The sequence below is a fragment of the Cupressus sempervirens genome, chromosome 6, assembly GCF_028749045.1.
Source record: "Cupressus sempervirens isolate cs-2001-9-10 chromosome 6, ASM2874904v1, whole genome shotgun sequence".
Taxonomy (NCBI): domain Eukaryota; kingdom Viridiplantae; phylum Streptophyta; class Pinopsida; order Cupressales; family Cupressaceae; genus Cupressus; species Cupressus sempervirens.
In genome coordinates, this window is record NC_143123.1 from 578,941,458 (window position 1) to 578,958,194 (window position 16,737).

The window sequence follows — 16,737 nt, forward strand, 5'->3', positions numbered from 1 at the left end:
CTACTTATCAATGTTTAATCTCCCTTACAATTCAATACCATTACAAAAAGCTATACATTCTCTTTAGAAAACCCTAACCCCAAGCCAACATTACATAACATGTCAACTTAACAAGTTAACTCTAAATACATCTGATGAGTCAACCTTAGGAAATGGTTGATGAGTCAAATTGAAAAGTCTTGACAAGTTCACCAAATCTAAATCCCACATCTTATGAAGAGTGTATAGTACTTGTGTGATCAATTACCACAAACCAACATAAAGTACTGAGCCAAGCTCATGTATTTTTTAAATACACTTTCCTAATCATTGTATCCATGTTGTAAGGTAAAAAATGACTCTTAACATACAATTTGAAACAAGAAAATTCCTTGATCATGCAAATCAATGATCCCCAGTTTATCATGTTGCATTAGTTTAATATAACAAGTTTAAGAAGAAACTAGTCTTCCCCTTTTATTCTTACATTTTGGTCAAAGAAAATCTTTGATAAGTTATATTAGTTAATTATAGTAATATTTACAATGGAGACAATATGATAGAATATAGAAATTGTTTGCTAGAATATTGTTAGCCATTTGGATGTTAGTAATCATGCAAATAAATTTATTGTTCCAAGAGAGAACTTTGGTTTTAAACTTGTTGGTGAACCATTTCTACTTTATGGTAAAATGTCGCATACCAAAAACGATTTTAGCATATTTGAATATTTCTTGTTTAAAAAAATACCAATCTAATGGAGATCGTGTTATTCATAATTAAAAAAAAAACTCTTAAAACTTCTCCATGTATGTTGTTGATTAAAGAATTTGATTTCATCTTCAAGATTGACAATTTGGAGTAGTTGGACATTATATAGTGGTTAGCCATGTGTTATATGTGATAAGTATAATAGAAAGGTAAATGGACAAAGTTTTGTCTAATTTGTCTTTAAGAAGGAAAATAAAGGGGAGTGAACTATTAACAACAAGGTAGATTAATATTTGTAAAAAGTAGTCAAACATGAGAAAAACTTGAGTCTAAACCTTAGCTAGCTTGATATTGTATAATTAAAACTCAACATAGTTATTTTTTAGGATCCATCAATATCTATTTTGATAAAAATAATGCCTTGTGAACTATATTGAAGTCACATGATAACTTCATAGGAAATAACAATGTTACATAAGATAAACCAACTACTAAAGAACCTAGTTTATTTTGGTTGAGTTATCTTCAGTTAATAATTTCAATGTAAAAGAGTGTACTTGAACCATACTTTTATAGGAGTACTTAGTAGGTTGGTTGTTAGGAAATTACTCTGCTTTTTACTCACCTTTAGAAAATAGATTGATGAAACCTAGATTGATGACATATATACTAACCAAATCATTTTCAAAAGGTTCAGTATAAAATATGTAGTAGTCAATTCTCTAACATGTGTTGCCACATTGTTTTGAATATTTTAGTAGGAATTTCATCCATGCTAGGAAACTTTTCAATATTTATAGTATCAATCACTACATTATAATTTTTAATTATAAATAATCAATCAAGAAATCTCTAATAATCCTCATTCATTTTTATGTGAATACATCTACCAATTGTTTCATCAATTATATTCTAAAGAGGATCACACCATGAGTTTTTGAAAAAGTTATTTTTAATAATGAAAAAAAGTGCTCATGATAACTTGATCATCAAAAAGGATGTGATAATGGTTATCTAGTTTATAAAATATAGCTTCTCTTATTTCTATTTGTCACACACAAATCTAAATAAGAAACAAGTTTGATACAAACTTGAACATCTTTACATTTGTAATCCCTAAATTCACAAATTTCATGTTTCTTTTAACTTTTTTGTAAAACTATGTAAAATTATTCAATTGAAAGTTTCTTATAATTTATGCAAATATAAATTTATTTCTAATTAAATATTACCCAAATAGATTATTATGTGATTGCAGCATCCAACAGTAGAATAAGGAATAACAACTTGTAACTGTCATAACAAATTAGCAATTAGAAAATAATCATTACATGGAGTATAACATATAGGTATTTATGACACACATTGTAGAACATTACCACCATATATTGCCAAGACCATTTGCAGAATCTACGAGGCAAAGCCATTTAGAACAAGGCAGAGATTAAGAGAGAGGCCTACATATGACACATCGCCAAAGACTAATTATTACAAAATAACCTTTAAAGAAATAAATACTTCAATATATTTTGAGAACCAAAAAGGGTGCACAATAGTGTTTACCTAGCAAGAGGGAACCCTACCATGATGAGAAAGAACCCAAGTCAAAGCATCACAACCTAAGAGGGAACCATGAGAAGAGCCAAACATGTATTTGTACCTCAATACAAGCTTCAAAGAATTTATCTAAACACATTCAATGTCTAACCTAATGAAGACTCCATAAGAGTCATGTAGGAATGAGGTGAAAGTGAATATCATGTGTGAGGTTTTGGTGCATTCAATGAACATATGCTCGAAATCTTTGTGTCACTCTAGTTTAGTTAATGGGAAGGGACACAATTAATGTGACCTTGCTGGAAGAGAATAAGGTGGTGACATATGATAAATGTGATCAAAAGGATGCAAAGAGTAGGATTTTTTTTTGTTCATTGTGTGACATAGAGGTCTAGTACCATTGTTGTGGCACATATCTTGTGGAGGTTCACTTGCACCATGATTAGTAAGTCGTCCAAATATATAATATTTTGAAACAAATGAATCAATCATTTATGTATGACAATCTCCTCCTCTCCATTCCATAGTAGTCATTCCGCCCCTACTATTGATTGAGCCCTTACTGTTGAAGGGCATCATAGGTTGATGCCATAAAGGGTCACCCCTACTATTCTATGAGGATGGTAATAGGAACCCCCTTCTCTCTCCACACACACACACACACACACACACACACACACACACACACACAGATACACATGATTGAATATCTAGTTTTCCTATACAATTTTTTAAAAAAAAATTTTTTTTAGATATACATGACACTTCATGTGAACCTCCAAAGGTAGGGTGAATACCTACCCGTCTCTCTTTGTTAGTACACCAATCCATAAGTGAATATGAGAAGGGACCAAGTTATTGCACATGTTCCAATTATTTTTATTGGATTTTGTTAATTGAAAACCCACCCAAAAAATCTCTCCAGTGGGCCAATAGTCGGCTACATTAGTATACTTAGTACAACTAGAAAAATAAGTTAGTAATTAGACCACTTGTACAACTTTATTGTAACAAATGACACATGACTATTAAGATATTTATGCATGAGCATTGGATCAATTATGCAAATCTTGTGGTGGACAAAATGAATGGTTGATGGGGCAAACAGGGAATATATAGGGACGATGACCTAGTAGTTACTCAAGCTAACTTTTGGCTCCTAGAACTCCTAAACCATAAGTCAGATTCTGTCAATTTTTTTGGTGTATCTTCGATTGCGAGTTAACAGCTTAAAGCTAAGGTTTTTCCTTCTAGGCATTCATAGATCTCTCTATAGAGATTGTCCTATGCCAAGTGGTCTATAAATGACATTATCAAAGTGTCACTTGATACTCGCCATGTTCTTGCACTAATAGTCATTCACTTAAAATGCCAGTACTGTGATCAAATGTCCCAGTAGTCTTTGTGAAATGTCCTAATAGTGGTGCACAAGTGGGCCAATCACCAACCCAAAAAGCTAAAAAATGGTCGACTATTAGTACGAGTGAGATGAACTATTGGTACATGTGCATTAATTTTTGGGACTCCTTTAATAGTAATAATTGGAAGTCAACATGGTAAAAAGGTCACAATTATTAATCCACCTCCCCCATTAGATGTCTACTAAAAATAATAACTTTTGATCCTACACATATATGACAAATCCGACAACTTTCATTATACCTACCTAGATTGCAAAACAATAAATGTTACTTATGTCATAGAAATAAAACATGGTCATCAAAATTTGATATTCCTACCATTTAAGAACTTCAAATATGCCAAATTACAGACTAATAGGAATACGTAGAGATTTAGATTAAAAAAAAGTTGTGTACTCTTTATAAAACAAACAAGGCGAGGCCACAGTGGATAAGATAGAAAAAAGATTGAATGAAATAGGGACCAAAAGTAGAGACGGCACGAGAGAGAGGCAATGGCGTCTGTAGCACAGTTTCAGTTCAATGCGGTTCTTTCTTCCTCCACACTCTTTGGCCAAAACCTTACTATTTGCTCTCCACGCCTGGTTAGTTTTATCTTACACATTTGGACATATTCGGTTCTTCCGAAACACCACAAAAACATAGCAATAAAGTAAGTTGCTAGGAGTTGAGGAGAAAACAATCTGAGCAATTTTTCACTCATAGATAAGAGGATGGTTTGTAAATGCTGGAGTTTCCATATTTTGTAGCTAGTTTTCAGGGGCAGCTGAGAAATTTTCTTACTATTTTTTTGACGATCAATAAATAACGCTTTTCCAGACGAAATGTCTTCTTTTAAGCCTAATTGGCCTGTAGATCATTTTGAAGGATGTTTACTTTTTAAGAGGACTATATGCGGTTGCCATGTGTAGAAATAGTTCTCCAAACTTTGTTTGACCGCCTTCCACAGGATTCCAAAAACTATGTTATGACTTGTAACTAAACATTATATTTTCACATAGCGGTTTGTAGGTAATATTGGCACACTGTTAGGGCATTTTTTGAATTTTTTAAAATAGTTGCCCCGCCACACTAGCTCTGCAATTCCCATCCCTACAATATCTACATGTTTATTTTGTTGGAAGTGGGAAACAGAATCACATGCTCTCAAGGCTGGGTTAATAATCTTCTGCTAAATTCTACCTAAAATATGAATTGCGTCATCCCTTTTATACACGGTGGCCTGCAGCTTTCTGTTGGATTAGAACCCTCATTGCTAGTGTTTTAGTCAATTAAACTTCACGGGAAAACCATTTTTTGATTGACCATATATGCTATTAGTAGAGATTGATATACTGAGCTTCCTTAGTTTCGTTCGATGTTCATTTTCTAAAACCAGGGATCCTAAAAAATTTACAGTGTGGTACAATCTTGTAGATCACTGTACTTGCTATTTGCATTCTGACATTGTTTCCTTCATATCCTAATTATTTGAATGTATCCGTTTTCAACTTCGTGTCACTTCACGCAAATGTCCTTTGCTGAAGTCACGTTTCCTGTTGATGTGTGTTTTATGACCCACCAAACAGTTAAACAAAATACCGAAATATCTTATCCTCTCTTGAATAAAGTCTCGTGTATGCTAAGATTGCTAGAAGATCATACGATGACTTCAAATTTCCTTTAATGTCAGGTCTTGACTGTGGATAAGATCGGTGGTTGATGTGATTTGCTGATGATCACAAGGGGCCTTATGTGTTTATTTGGATTCATTTCAAGCCATATTGGATGTGGGAGCTATCTCAAGGTTTTGCAATGAAGTACTTTTTTGGAGTTTTCACAAAATATGCAAAAATTAAATAGGATAGAGTTCAGGAATTCTATTCTAATCCTAAGGGTATTGATGACAATAAATAGTACTCGGGCAGACAAATTCCTCAATTTACCTAACTCCGCTTCGCCAAGTTATACTACAACTATGCGTGAATTGGTGCAATCTTCAAGGGCTATGCCAAAGATTTTCATCCCACCGCATACACCATCATAAAGAACAATGTATATGAATAATAGAACTTAAGCATATGCATGAAAGTGGTTCAGGCTAACTTTGCACAATGAGTTAGAATCACTAAAACGTCAAAAGTATGAACCAAAGGAATTCATCAATACACCATCATATTTTTTATTGTAATTGCCACACATTAACTAGGCTAAACTTAATCTAGTTGAAGGAATTTAAGAGAACAAGCAAGCACTAAGACACATCAAGTATTCACTAAGCTTCAATGAAAACTTTATCATCTCAGTAGCTCATAGCAACAATCTCATAAAAATCCCCCCTTACAAATGAGAAATGAGGCCTTTATATAGGTCCTTGATTACAACAGACAGCCCTGATGATTACAATAACCGATGGCCAAGATCATGCCACATCAACCCTAATTAGGGTTAGGGCAAAGAAAACGACTCTACATTAATGCAACAAGGAACCACTATTGTAGTGGGTAATAAATGCCCACTATGCATGCTAGTTTAGGAAGGGAGTGGGGTGTAATAAATAACCACTAAGAACACCCACTATGCGTTTAATGCATCTCTCCTTGATTCCCCACCTGAAGGCGCGGAATATATCCAATACTGTTTCCAACTCCTCTGTATTGATGCTTACTGCAGATTCTTGCTTGAATTCTAGATTTGCAATTGCTCTTTTTGCCTTTCCCAAGCTTTCATCCCAATCTGGTAGCAAGTCTTGAGTAGTGTGCATTGTATTTGAGAAGATGGAGAAGTTCTCAAAATCATCTCTTTCATAGACATTGAAAGGATTCCGCTAACTTCACTTTCAGATTATCAGTTGTCATTTGTTCTTCCACCAATCTTCGTGATAACAAGGATGCAATTGCGTTGGATATTCCTTGCTTGATGTTGTCAACAGTCTTCTTCCATGGAGTGGATTCCTTGGTGAAGCTCTCAAACATTTTCTTAGCCATGATCACTGCATTGTACCATCGAATAAAATCATAGACATCCCCCTCGCTGATAACTTGACCATCAATCAATTCTTGCTTTGGGGTCTCCATCAGATTCTGAATGTCGACAATCACCTCATTTTGGTAAATATGCTTATCCACCCAAGATTCTTCCATGCACTAGATCTAATTCCCTACTATGAACTTGCACTAATTCTTCTGCATGTTTGAAGGCTTCCTCCTGAATTCCTTCAACCCAAATCTTTGCACCTTGAGCAGTCTGCTTGATTCTGTTAATGTCACCTACCACTTCAATGGAAACACCTGTTGCAGGGACAAATGATGGACCTTCTTCTCTTATTGGATGAGGCAAGTCATTGATGTACTGACATAAAGCCCTAATTTCTCTTTTTTGTTTTTTGTACCCTTCTTCCACTTTCTTCAGCTTATCCTTCTGGTGCATGGTGCAAGAGCACCTAGTCATAAAGATATTGGAGATGATCCCAAGAAATATTTTAATTATTTAATGTAATTCCATATGTTTTTATGTGATATTCCATGTAATAGAATCAATAGTAATGCCTAAAGGCAATAAATGTAAAGTTGTTAAGAAAGTGCAAAACTATAAGTTGTAATATTTCAAAAAGTGCAAAAAGGGTTAAGAGAAGGTAAGAAGTTGGTTGGGAAGTTGTAAACCACCAATGAGACTATAAAAATTAATGTATGATTGAACCAAATCAGAATGGAAGGAAATATTTACATTTGAAACAAATCTGGAGTGATTCTAAGTTGTTGTTTTGATTGGTTTTTCAGTTTTTGTGTTGGTTCCAGGTCTTGTACGGCCATGTACGGCCTGGAAACCATGTAAACTATGTATATTTGGATATAAGGATTATAACCTTCCTTTTGGTTTTGGTTTGGAGTGATTATGTGAAGAAATGAATAATTTATGAGCATTTTGGTAAAAGGGCTTGTTTGCAGATTCGGGACTCCCTGACAACAGTCATGTTGAAGTGCTTGGTATTGACACATATGGAAGAGTTACGAACTCTAAATGGGTTCATTGGAAATATATGTGAATATAGTTTTATTTCCATTTCGTTTGAGTCGTTTTCATTGAGATTTGTGGAAGTTATACACTTCATAGTGAAAACTGTTTTTTTAAAATCTTCAATGCAGTTGCAGGTATAGATTTACATGCATGTAATGATTTATGCATTGGAAGATTCAATGACTTACATTTTGGGAAACTAGATTCAATAATCCTTATTATGAAATTGGTTTGGGATCAATTGATTTTGTATTATGAAAGATATGGGATGCCCTAGGCAAGGTTACAATTTTGTTACTGATTTATGACAGTAAAAATGGGTCTTGGTATAGAGATCGTAACTTGTAATCTGTTCATTGGATTGGTCTCAGAGTTGGATATGCTTTAGAGGGGCTAATTTGGAACAACTCCTTAAAATGGTTTTTCAAAAAAACATTCACAAACAAAAGTTATGAGTAATAAATTCTTGAATAGAAATCAGAGAATGTAAATGGTGAAGTATTGGTAAACTTTTATTGGAAAGTCTTATGTTTTGCCTCATGAGATGTCTAAGAATGGAGTTTATCTCATGGATTTTTATGGGATCAGCATGTATCCCATTCATTGGTTTCTTTGTATGATTCTTTGCATCAAGTGGTATCAGAGCTAGGAGCTCTTGAGAGTGTGAGGATTCACACTAGGACCTAACCCTAGGCAAGGTTATGGGATGCCCTAGGCAAGGTTACAATTTTTGTTACTGATTTATGACAGTAAAAATGGGTCTTGGTATAGAGATCGTAACTTGTAATCTGTTCATTGGATTGGTCTCAGAGTTGGATATGCTTTAGAAGGGCTAATTTGGAACAACTCCTTAAAATGGTTTTTCAAAAAAACATTCACAAACAAAAGTTATGAGTAATAAATTCTTGAATAGAAATCAAAGAATGTAAATGGTGAAGTATTGGTAAACTTTTATTGGAAAGTCTTATGTTTTGCCTCATGAGATGTCTAAGAATAGAGTTTATCTCATGGATTTTTATGGGATCAGCATGTATCCCATTCATTGGTTTCTTTGTATGATTCTCTGCATCAAGTGGTATCAGAGCTAGAAGCTCTTGAGAGTGTGAGGATTCACACTAGGACCTAACCCTAGGCAAGGTTATGGGATGCCCTAGGCAAGGTTACAGTTTTTGTTACTGATTTATGACAGTAAAAATGGGTCTTGGTATAGAGATCGTAACTTGTAATCTATTCATTGGATTGGTCTCAGAGTTGGATATGCTTTAGAAGGGCTAATTTGGAACAACTCCTTAAAATGGTTTTTCAAAAAAAATTCACAAACAAAAGTTATGAGTAATAAATTCTTGAATAGAAATCAAAGAATGTAAATGGTGAAGTATTGGTAAACTTTTATTGGAAAGTCTTATGTTTTGCCTCATGAGATGTCTAAGAATAGAGTTTATCTCATGGATTTTTATGGGATCAGCATGTATCCCATTCATTGGTTTCTTTGTATGATTCTCTGCATCAAGTGGTATCAGAGCTAGAAGCTCTTGAGAGTGTGAGGATTCACACTAGGACCTAACCCTATGTTGGGTTTATTTCAGATTCTTTTTATGAAGTTTTGGTTGCAGATTGGTGCCGGTTCACTCGACTGCAGTGGGTGGACATGAATGTCTACCAAGAGGGTCATGAGAAATGATCCAGGGCCAGAGATTGTTCTATTGTGTGTTACCAACAGTCTTGGGGAGAGAGGCATGATAGAACTCCCAGGTGAGGGACAAATGCGGCATGGATGAGTGGATTGTGCAATGGCTGAAGCACTATTGAAGACAACTAGCATAAAATCCATTGATAGGAGTCATTTAAAAGCAATAGAGGAAGAAAAGGATGTATCAATTCATTGATGAAGAGAAAGAGGCAACATATTTGTTTACAAATTCTCACCAGAGCATTTCCATGGGACATGGAATTTTTTTCGAAGCTTGGGAGTATGGTGCATGGTGCAAGAGCACCTAGTCATAAAGATATTGGAGATGATCCCAAGAAATATTTTAATTATTTAATGTAATTCCATATGTTTTTATGTGATATTCCATGTAATGGAATCAATGTTAATGCCTAAAGGCAATAAATGTAAAGTTGTCAAGAAAGTGCAAAAGTATAAGTTGTAATATTGCAAAAAGTGCAAAAAGGATGAAGAGAAGGTAAAAAGTTGGTTGGGAAGTTGTAAACCACCAATGAGACTATAAAAACTTATGTATGGTCGAACCAAATCAGAATGGAAGGAAATATTTACATTTGAAACAAATTTGGAGTGATTCTAAGATGTTGTTTTGATTGGTTTTTTAGTTTTTGTGTTGGTTCTAGGTCTTGCACGGCCATATACGGCCTGAAAATCTTGTAAACTCTATATATTTGGATATAAGGATTAATAACCTTCCTTTTGGTTTTGGTTTGGAGTGATTATGCGAAGAAATGAATAATTTATGAGCATTATGGTAAAAGTGCTTGTTTGCAGATTTAGGACTCCTTGACAATAGTCATGTTGAAGCGCTTGGTACTGACACATATGGAAGAGTTATGAATTCTAAATGGGTTCATTGGAAATATATGTGAATCTAGTTTTATTTCCATTTCGTTTGAGTCATTTTCATTGAGATTTGTGGAAGTTATACATTTCTTAGAGCTTTGATACCAATCTGATGCAGAGAATCATACAAAGAAATCAATGAATGGGATACATGCTGATCCCATAAAAATCCATGAGATAAACTCCATTCTTAGACATCTCATGAGGCAAAACATAAGACTTTCCAATAAAAGTTTACCAATACTTCACCATTTACATTCTCTGATTTCTATTCAAGAATTTATTACTCATAACTTTTGTTTGTGAATGTTTTTTTGAAAAACCATTTTAAGGAGTTGTTCCAAATTAGCCCCTCTAAAGCATATCCAACTCTGAGACCAATCCAATGAACAGATTACAAGTTACGATCTCTATACCAAGACCCATTTTTACTGTCATAAATCAGTAACAAAAATTGTAACCTTGCCTAGGGCATCCCATATCTTTCATAATACAAAATCAATTGATCCCAAACCAATTTCATAATAAGGATTACTGAATCTAGTTTCCCAAAATGTAAGTCATTGAATCTTCCAATGCATAAATCATTACATGCATGTAAATCTATACCTGCAACTGCATTGAAGATTTAAAAAAAACAGTTTTCACTAAGAAGTGTATAACTTCCACAAATCTCAATGAAAACGACTCAAACGAAATGGAAATAAAACTATATTCACATATATTTCCAATGAACCCATTTAGAGTTCGTAACTCTTCCATATGTGTCAGTACCAAGCGCTTCAACATGACTGTTGTCAGGGAGTCCCAAATCTGCAGACAAGCACTTTTACCAAAATGCTCATAAATTATTCATTTCTCCACATAATCACTCCAAACCAAAACCAAAAGGAAGGTTATTAATCCTTATATCCAAATACATAGAGTTTACAAGGTTTCCAGGCCGTACATGGCCGTGCAAGACTTGGAACCAACATAAAAACTGAAAAACTAATCAAAACAACTTAGAATCACTCCAGATTTGTTTCAAATGTAAATATTTCTTTCAATTCTGATTTGGTTCGACCATACATAAGCTTTTATAGTCTCATTGGTGGTTTACAACTTCCCAACCAACTTCTTACCTTCTCTTAACCCTTTTTGCACTTTTTACAATAGTTTTGCACTTTTTGCAATATTACAACTTATAGTTTTGCACTTTCTTGACAACTTTACATTTATTGCCTTTAGGCATTACCGTTGATTTTATTACACGGAATATTACATAAAAACATATGGAATTACATTAAATAATTAAAATACTTCTTGGGATCATCTCCAATATCTTTATGACTAGGTGCTCTTGCACCATGCACCACCTTCAAAGCCTATGTAGAGTCATCAAATTCTTCTAATATTTGCTTTCGGGAGGCCTAACCAAGATTTATTTCCATAACATGGTATTTATTTGGAGCAATCTGATTTTTGCCTTTGTCGACTGTGGGAGTTGCAATCTGCAAGATTTTGGACCCCAATTCTCCTTTGATGAATTTAGTATATTTTCTTGCTTTCCCTTGCTCTTCCGATTGGTTTGCGCGGTCCAAAATTTCTTGTAATTCAATTGTTGGATCAACGTCCTTTTGTTGACTCAATTGAATTCTTTGCCTCAACCATTCTAGAATGGGTATACTTTGTTCCCCTGGAATCACCAATTGCTCTTTCCTGTGGACTGCTCGAATGTCAATCTCCTCTTCACCTCTTGGACTATCCACGATTACTTCAGTAGCTACGGCTTCAACATTTGGAAGATGTATTGCTACTGCTGGAGCCTCTTCCTCTAGTGGACCATCTCCATCGTTAATCATTTCTCGCTCTAAGATTGTAGCGAGACTTTCCTTTGTAGTGATATCTTAATCTCTCCCCCTTTCTTGCATGGATTTTTCATAGGCATTTATACTTAGTCTATCATGAATTGGCTTATCCAAATTTTCTTCTCGCTCAAATTTCCTTATGCTTGTCCCTACATCCCGCCTTTCAAATGTTTCTATCTCTTGAACACTTGGAGTGCGACTCGAAGAAGAGGGAGCATTTCCATGTTTTTTCTTCTTATTTTGAGGTTCTTGGATGACTTCCTCAATCCTAGGATGCTTCTCTTAAGATACCTCTTTCCCTTTCTTGGTTCCTACATCCTCAGATGGAGTTCCTCTTTCCTCAACAGTCCCTTCAGATATTTGTCCCGATCTTTCATCTGTAAGTGGTCTGTGACCAAGCAACCTATATGTGAATCCATTAGCTGGTGCAACTAATTTTTCAAGCTTACGCTCAATCCACCACTTTGTAAAATCCAAGACTGGCTTTGAAAGAGCTTCCAGATCTGTAACCTCTTTCCTCTTCCAATCATATGGTTGAGCTATCATTTCTGTATTGAATCCCTTTCGCATCACGTTTGGATCCTCTTCCATTTGATTAGGAACCTTGAATATGTTGCATGTTCTGATAATGTTCAATGGTAATCTTGAATGCGTCTTCTTTCTAATCTCATTCTCATCTGCTGCATTCGCCCAAAAGTCTTCAAAGTGAACTTTGTGTTGGTACTTTGATCCTCCTACTGATGAGATCTAGTTGTAAGGATCAAAATCATTCCTTTTTGGATACAGCAAAGACGAAAGAAGTGGAGCTCATTTGATGATCTCTCTGCAACCTTTAGACATGGGCATACCTCAGTTTTTCCTTATCCTATGGAAATTGGGAACTATAATCCCAACTTCTTCTTCCCTTTCTGGATCTTGTCACAGGCTGTAAGTTTTTGAGTAAGCTCTAACAAGACCATCTTGTCCATTGGGTACCTGGGAAGTTTGTATGGCTCCATGGAGAATCCCTGAACTCGGATGTATGAAAAGGTGGGCAACTGAATGAATCAGGCGCCATAATCTTCGACCAACTTCATCGCGCCCATTGACAATCTCATATGTAGCCTCTTTTGTAGTGTTCTAACTATGAGCATGGAAAATGTATCATTAACCCTCATGTAATCATCCTTTGAATATAAATGCAACTGTGGGTAGCATTCATGAACTTAGAGGTGTTGGGTTCCGCTTCCAATCAGTCCTTTGTATCATAGTCCACCATAATTCATTCTCCGTGCTAGCATGTAGATGACATAAGAGCTCATGTAAAATTTCCTTGTATGCTCTAGATTCATCAACTGTTCATTTAGATTGTCACTTATGAGCCCAACCCAATCTATTCTGTCGCCTTCCTCCATTACTTGCTCAACAAAATACCACATCCAAGATTCAAATGTATAAGAATGAGGCATGCCAAATATGCGACTTAGCATAATGATCATGTCGCTATATTCCCTTTGCAAGTTGAGCCATACTATTTCCTTAGGAATCTTGGAATGATGCGATCTATTCTTTTTCAACCATCTTTTGTTGATTATTTCTTCACAGAAGTGGACTCTAGAGGTGTAGATTCTAAGTGTTTGCTCCTATGTTCTTGTGACCATCCTTGGGTGAGAAGGAATCCCAAAAGTTTTAGAAATGGATGCCGGAGAAAAATCTGCCAGAATATTTCTTTCAGAATCCTTGATGGTTCTGTCCCTAGAATTGTAGTGTTTGGTACATTCCACAATTAACTCTAGATGCTGAAAAGGAGGGAAACCAGCCACAACAACAATTCCACTTCTCACAATTCTTGTGGCTAGGTGTGTTGGATGATGGTCATTATATCCAAGCATTCTCTGGTTAAAATCAATCAAATCAAGGCCGCTGAGGCGTGTATCTCTGATTTCTGCCCACTTTGACATAATTTTGGATTCAGGATAGAATCCTCTCCTTTCATTCTTTATCAATTGTCTGCACTTTTCTCTTGTTCCCTTGGGTTCTACCTTTCTTCTTTCCCACAAAAGAGAAAATATCCACACATAAGACTATACAGAGAAAGCATAAAAAGCAGATACAACTTGTCCAAAAGACAAAGATTTTGGATTTTTGCCAAAATTTCCATATTCCTCTCGGGATTAACTTTTCAATATTTCCACAAGAAACATGCAATTTTCCACAACTCATTGAAAAAGTTCCTTTTTGATAAAATTCAAAATCCTCTGTTGTGAATTTCTAGAGAACAATTTCAGAAGTTTCCCCAAAAATCTTCTTTCTGAACTCTTTGAATTTCATTCCTATTCTCATTTTGCTCTTCAAATTTCTGTGTGAGAAAGAATGAATGAAAGGGTTTCTTATATAAATCATCCCTCAAAAAAGATGCCTTTAAAGCTGTAGGCTAAAATTAGGTAGTTGCTTTACTTAGCCACCAAGGTTTCCATCTTTTGTTCTACTTGTCGCTTTTTTTCTGTTTGTTTCAAGAAGTTGCCATTATTGATGCTTTTAGCTAAGTCTTCATTTATCCCATTTTGATTTTTTGAATTTTTTATTAGTTAAATATCAGTTAAAATCAATATTTAATTAATTTCCATGTTTTATTGAAAAAATCAAATTTCATTCCAACTTTTTTCCAATATTTATTTTTTGGATTATTATTTAAAACAACCAAATTAAATATCGATAAAATTAATATTTAATTTTCCATGTAAATCCACAAAATCCCCTTTAAAGGAAATTGTTTTTTGCTTTTTTGAATCCAACTTTTCCATTTATGAAGAATTTTCCATTCTTTTGCTTTTTTGATTTCGATTGATTTTCTTTTCAAATTTAGGATTTTTCTCAAATATCTCAAATATTATAATTTTTCACACTTTTGGGAATTTTCGCGAGATTTTGGATTTTCATCCTCGAGAATTTTTTGAGTTTTAAAACTTTTCCCGAACCTTTATTGTTTGGATTCCAAACTTCTTTTTTCTTCCCTTTGGAATTCTTAGGACATCTTGGATTTTTACGTTTTCCAAGTTTTAATGATTTCTCCAATTTTTCAATTTTCTGAACTTTTTCAGAAATTTTCAAGTTTTTCAAATTTTAACAATTTCTCTGAAACTTTTCATATTGGAATTCTGAAATTTCTCAGCCTTTGGGATTTGAGTTCGTCTAGGTTTCCATTCCATATGAAAAAATCCACAACAAAACTTTTCTTCCATAATGAGCGGAGAGCAGGATTTTCAAAATTCTCATGGATTATATCCGTGTCAAAAGTAAATAAAAAATCCTGCACTGTCCAAAGTGTGCTCCAGAAATGGTGGAGAGCGGGGTTTTAAGGCAGTTACGGATTTTTGTCCATGAGAGATATTCCGCGGCATGCCCAAAGGTGTGCTCTGTAATTTGTGGAAAGTGGGATTTTAATCGGATGAAGAATTTTGTCCTTCACAAAACATTCCAACGCATTGTGAACTTCCACTCCAAGTTATTTGGAGAGTGCACTTTGAAGGCAGTCAAGGATTTTACATTACTTGACTTTCCCTGGGGCGCGCTCCGGAAATGGCAGACTACACTTCACACTTGTCAAAAAAAGGTCGGAACATTTGGAAAAAAAACATGGTGGATTCCAAGCATGTGAACAGGGGCCCCAGGCATGGGCGATGGGTGGCAAAACGGCCACAACATTTCCAATGACGGGCAATGATATTGCAAATACAACAACCTGCCTCCCATTGCCTTCAAATGATTTTATGGCTCTATTTTTGTGGAGTGGGAGGGGCCATGATAATTTTTCGGGGAGGTTAACAATCTGCTCATGATGTTTCTACCAACACTAAATGAATCCTGCAATTTTTTTTTAGAAAGATAAAGATTGCAAAATAGCATATAATACAGATTATAACATAGCATATTATAAAATTAAGAATTTAATTATGATAATAAAATAACAACACCATAAATTTTTAATCCAAGGCTGATCTTCACTCCAAAATTTCATGGGACCAACAGCTTCCTTAACTTGGGGGATAAATTTTTTAAGCTGAAACAAACTGAAAAATTCATGGGACTGCTCACCTTTAAATATTCCTAAAAACTCTCAGCAGCCACTCGCTCTATTTTTTTAGGAATCCCCCCTCCATTAGACCCCAGCTGAGAGATTATATTGTTTAGACTTTAGAAAGTTCTTAAAAAGTTATTGAGATGCAGAAGTCTATTTGCTGTTTATTGTGAAACACAAAGCAGGTCAAAGGTTCTCTGATACATGAGGAACTTTGGATAGTTATAGTTAATTTGATTTCTATCAATAATTCCTTTTTTCATTGATTTTGTTTGCAACATGTCATAACTACCCTTTGAAGTAATTGCAAAAAATGTCAGTTAAAGCTGATGCTGGCACATGAATTCAAACAAATCTCAATCTGCTATTATTGGATACGTTGACAAAAAATCAAGTCCTGGAGTGGACCTAGTACCATTGTATGCAGATTAAAGTAAATTATTGGTAATAAAATCTATTTTCAAGAGATGAAATAAATTGAAAAAAATGTGCCGTCAACTTTTGTGGTAAGTTAGTTTGTATCCTCCTTTGAAGCAAGAGGTCCATAACAACTTAAAAGTCCAAGCTACAAGAGTAAAGAGTATTAACATCCTT

General features: G+C 34.7%; 1 protein-coding gene across 1 annotated transcript in view; it reads left to right on the top strand.

Moving 5' to 3' along the window:
• Positions 1-4,100: 4,100 nt before the first annotated feature.
• The window catches only part of RPL24 (Translation protein SH3-like family protein), a 62,737-nt gene continuing 50,100 nt past the window's right edge, over positions 4,101-16,737 (top strand). The window contains exon 1 of the mRNA XM_089788977.1: positions 4,101-4,252. Within this exon, the coding sequence (XP_089645103.1) occupies positions 4,163-4,252 (90 nt within the window). The 5' untranslated portion in view covers positions 4,101-4,162. The remainder of the gene's footprint in view (positions 4,253-16,737) is intronic.